At 35.1% G+C, this 4,045-nt stretch overlaps 1 protein-coding gene across 3 annotated transcripts; it reads left to right on the forward strand.

Annotated features, from left to right (window-relative positions):
* Positions 1-350: 350 nt before the first annotated feature.
* On the forward strand, positions 351-2,909 carry LOC107426595 (xanthotoxin 5-hydroxylase CYP82C4). Of its 3 annotated transcripts, none has more exons than XM_016036817.4 (2): positions 351-1,325; positions 2,130-2,909. In XM_016036817.4, exons 1-2 carry the CDS (start codon positions 405-407, stop codon positions 2,796-2,798), a joined length of 1,590 nt encoding a protein of 529 aa, XP_015892303.3. In that variant the 5' UTR covers positions 351-404; the 3' UTR covers positions 2,799-2,909. The 3 variants fall into 3 exon arrangements, with proteins under 3 accessions (XP_015892303.3, XP_015892305.1, XP_015892304.1); XM_016036819.4 differs by having other exon boundaries at positions 352-1,325; positions 2,247-2,909; XM_016036818.4 differs by having other exon boundaries at positions 363-1,325; positions 2,169-2,909.
* Positions 2,910-4,045: the final 1,136 nt, after the last annotated feature.

Raw genomic sequence — 4,045 nt, forward strand, 5'->3', positions numbered from 1 at the left:
TTGAGCATAAGTTTTGCTTAACTATCCCAAACAGACCTGAGTTTTCAAATTGTATTCAAACTTTTAGGAGATGGACTTTTCAATCTAACTTACCAATGAATTGTCAACATGTGCACGTGTTTTTTTACGATGCTTTTTGGACAGTCTTTTTTAGGTACTGGTACTCAATCAATGTAGCCGATACAACTGGCAGATGGATATTAGCATTTAATTCCCCAAAAAAAGAAAAAAAGAATTGGATGTTATTTTTAAGGAATTATTTATAGCCACATACGTATCTTTCAATCTTCAACGCTCAATTATGAAAATATACTGCAAAATCTCCATTTTATATATAATAGAATATAACAGATGCTCATATATATATATATATATATAATCAAACTTAATTTACAGTAGGAATAATGGAAATGTCTTCCCACCTTCAAGCAATTGGAAGCTTATTTGCTTTTCTTCTTCTTTACAAAATATGGATAAGTATCAGAAGCCACCATGACAAGAGCAAAGAGAACAAATTGCCTGAACCAAAGGGTTGGTGGCCATTAATAGGTCATCTTCACCTTCTTCGAGGAGACGTTCCAGCTTTTCGAACACTTGCAGCCATTGCAGACAAAAATGGTCCAATCTTCAGAATTCAGCTTGGTACGAAACAAGCAATAGTTGTGAGTAGCTGGGAAACTGTTAAGGAATGCTTTAGTCCCGCCAATGACAAAGTTTTCCTGACTCGTCCAGCTTCTGCTGCTTCAAGATATTTGGGTTATGGAAATGCTTTTTTCGGTCTAACCACCGACGTAAAATATTGGCGACATATTCGTAGAATAGCAAACGTCCAGGTTCTTTCCAACCGCCGCCTCCAGCTCCTCAAGGATGCAAGAGCTTCAGAAGTGGAGGCATGCATCAAACACCTTCATTCGGTTTGTTGCGAAAGCAATAATGTTGTTGACATTGGTAGGTGGTTTTCGACGGTTGTTCTGAACATTATTGTCCGAATGGTAGCAAGCAAACGGTATAGCAACGACGAGAAGGACGAGGAATCAAAGAGATTCATACAAGCTATACATGAATTCATGCATTTAAGTGGGGTTCTAGTGGTGTCCGATGTTATTCCGGGGATTGAATGGTTGGATTTGCTGGGGCATATAGCGTCTATGAAGTGTATTGCTAAGGAATTGGACGAAATCATTAGTAGTTGGCTGGAAGAGCACCTTCAAAACAGGAAAGATGAAGGCCGTGATTTTTTAGACGAAATGGTTTCATCCATGGCTGATGATGATGCTTCCATTTATGGATACAAGACCCAAAATGTCATCAAGGCAACAGCACTGGTATGTTTGCCTCTACTTCAAGGAATATTTGCTGCAAAATGTTTCTCTTTTTGTTATTACTTTATATGTTCACGTATATATGCATGGTGTTTTATGCTGCGAAAGCTGCTACAATGAATTTGTTAATTCTGTGCGTATTTGATATTTCATCCCCACGATTTTCCCATTCACATCTACCATCAAAACACTTCTGCTCCACATCTTAGGACTTTTATCTTAAGACTTTTACTTTTTTAGTGTTTTGGTTTACAAAAAGAGGGTCGAGACTTTGAAAAATCAACAGTTACAAAAGGTAACTAATTTTCTACCAAAGTAGACATCCATGTAGCAGAGGATGCTGATGGATATATACATAGAGACCTTATAATGAGCTTGCATGTTGCCCATCATGTGGTGAGCGCGAGCGTGAGACACTTTCAAGCCCATTTTATTTGGTGTGATTGAATATGGTTAAATGTCCATTCTAATGAATGTAGAAAAAAAAAAAATTTAGAAACAAACAAAAGCAAGCTAAAACCAGCTTAAAAACAAAGCAAAGCAAACTTTTTCTCACAAGTTACTCTGTCCTCCAAAAAGCTGTGCGTTGACCGCTTTACAGCTCAGTTAAAGCCAGCTCATCAAAGCTATGCGTTTTGATTTTCTCCAATAATAAGGGTGCATATGCCGAACATAGCTGGACTCTATATATATATATATATATCTAGTATTTCCCCTTATTTATTTATTTATTTTATTTTATTTTTTTATGAAAGAATATCTCCTTATTATTGTATAATGTCACTACCTTCTTTGACTGATATTCAGTATTGCTCAACTGCCTCGGCCACAAATTGTGTTATGCAGAATCTAATCATAGCCAGTACAGATTCCACATATCTGACCTTAGTTTGGGCACTTTCACTGCTACTGAACCATATCCAGGTCCTGAAAACAGTACAAGAAGAGCTGGACATTCATGTAGGAAAAGAAAGGTGGGTGGAAGAAGCAGACCTAAAGAATCTGGTCTACCTCCAAGCCATCGTCAAGGAAACACTACGATTATACCCTCCTGGTCCCCTCTCGGTACCACACGAATCCATGGAAGATTGCTACGTTTCAGGTTATCACATCCCAAAAGGAACAAGATTGTTGGTCAACATATGGAAGCTGCACCGTGACCCACGAGTTTGGAAATCAGACAACCCTGAGGAGTTCAAACCAGAGAGATTTCTGAGTGTGCATGCAGATTTAGATGTACGAGGTCAGAAGAACTTTGAGTATATACCATTTGGTTCAGGTAGAAGATCATGCCCTGGAATTTCATCTGCCATGCAAATGGTTCCTTTAATTCTGGGCCGTCTTCTTCAGGGCTTCAACATTCATACACCCATGAATGAACCAGTTGACATGACTGAAGGCCAAGGCCTGACCATGGCTAAGGCTAAACCGCTGCTTGTAATGCTTAATCCTCGTCTTTCAAATGTACTGTATTAATTAGCCTTTGGTTAAATTAAGGGGAATAAATAATGTATCAAAAAGCGTATTGTAATGCTTAATATAACTTTTCTAATGAATATAAAATGAAAAATCAGTTTACAAAAATTACTATCTCTGTACATTATTTACTTTGTTTTTTTTTTTTTTTTTGGGTCTATGTTGAAAAATATGGTATTAATTATATGTAACATGAAGATTTTCATGTTACATAAGGATTTGAGGAATTTTTTGACAAATTGTTCTTACCTTTTATCAATTTTTTTTTTTTATATGATGAATAGATGCTTATTTTTTATAAATAGTTATAATGGAGGAATTTTCCAATACGTATTTTGATTTGGTACACATAACAAAATGCCATATGCATTATTAAGTATATGTCAAGAAAAAAGAAAATCCAAATCAGCGTTAGTCTTTTACACTGCTAGTTGCCACTTTCTTTATTTTATTTTTTTATTTGTTCTATAGGCTATACACTTTGTCTTGGACATATATCATGGTCTCCACCACCAACAACTTTTTCTCAATCTTGTGGGTGGTTCTCTAATATATGTGAAACCCATATAATAAATTATGCTATTAAAATAACAAGATGATATTGAGTGAAAAATAATAGAAACAAGATTGTTTGTGATGAAGCAGTCATGGAAAATACATTATGAACTGCCATCAATAAAAGATGAAGGTTTTCTACAAATTTGCAGTGGGGGTGTTGAGTTTTTGACCGTCGTTTATGGAGTTATATATTTCGTTGTTAAAGTTAGATCCTTCATATTTTCCCAAAAAAAAAAATTTTAAAAAAATGATCAGGTCCTTTATTGGTGTCTTAAAAAAAAGGGAATAAAAATTAAAAAATTCATAAAACTAATATTATTTGATGATTTGGTACACATAACCATCTATAAAATACCATATATATTATTAAGTATATATCAAGGAAAAAAAAAATCCAAATCAGCATTAGTCTTTCACACTGTTAGATGTCACTTTCTTTCTTTCATCTTTTTCTTCCTTCTATAGGCGATACACTTTGTCTTGGACATAGATCATGGCCTCCACCACCACCAACTTTTTCTCAACCTTGTGGGTGGTTCTCTAATATATGTGAAACCCATCTAATAAATTATGCTATTAAAATAATAAGTTGATATTGAGTGAGAAATAATGGAAACAAGATTATTTGTGATGAAGCCAGTCATGGAATATGCATTTTGGACCGCCATCAATAAAAGATGAAGGTTTTC

This window comes from Ziziphus jujuba, chromosome 9 (genome assembly GCF_031755915.1).
Source record: "Ziziphus jujuba cultivar Dongzao chromosome 9, ASM3175591v1".
In the NCBI taxonomy this organism is placed as follows: domain Eukaryota; kingdom Viridiplantae; phylum Streptophyta; class Magnoliopsida; order Rosales; family Rhamnaceae; genus Ziziphus; species Ziziphus jujuba.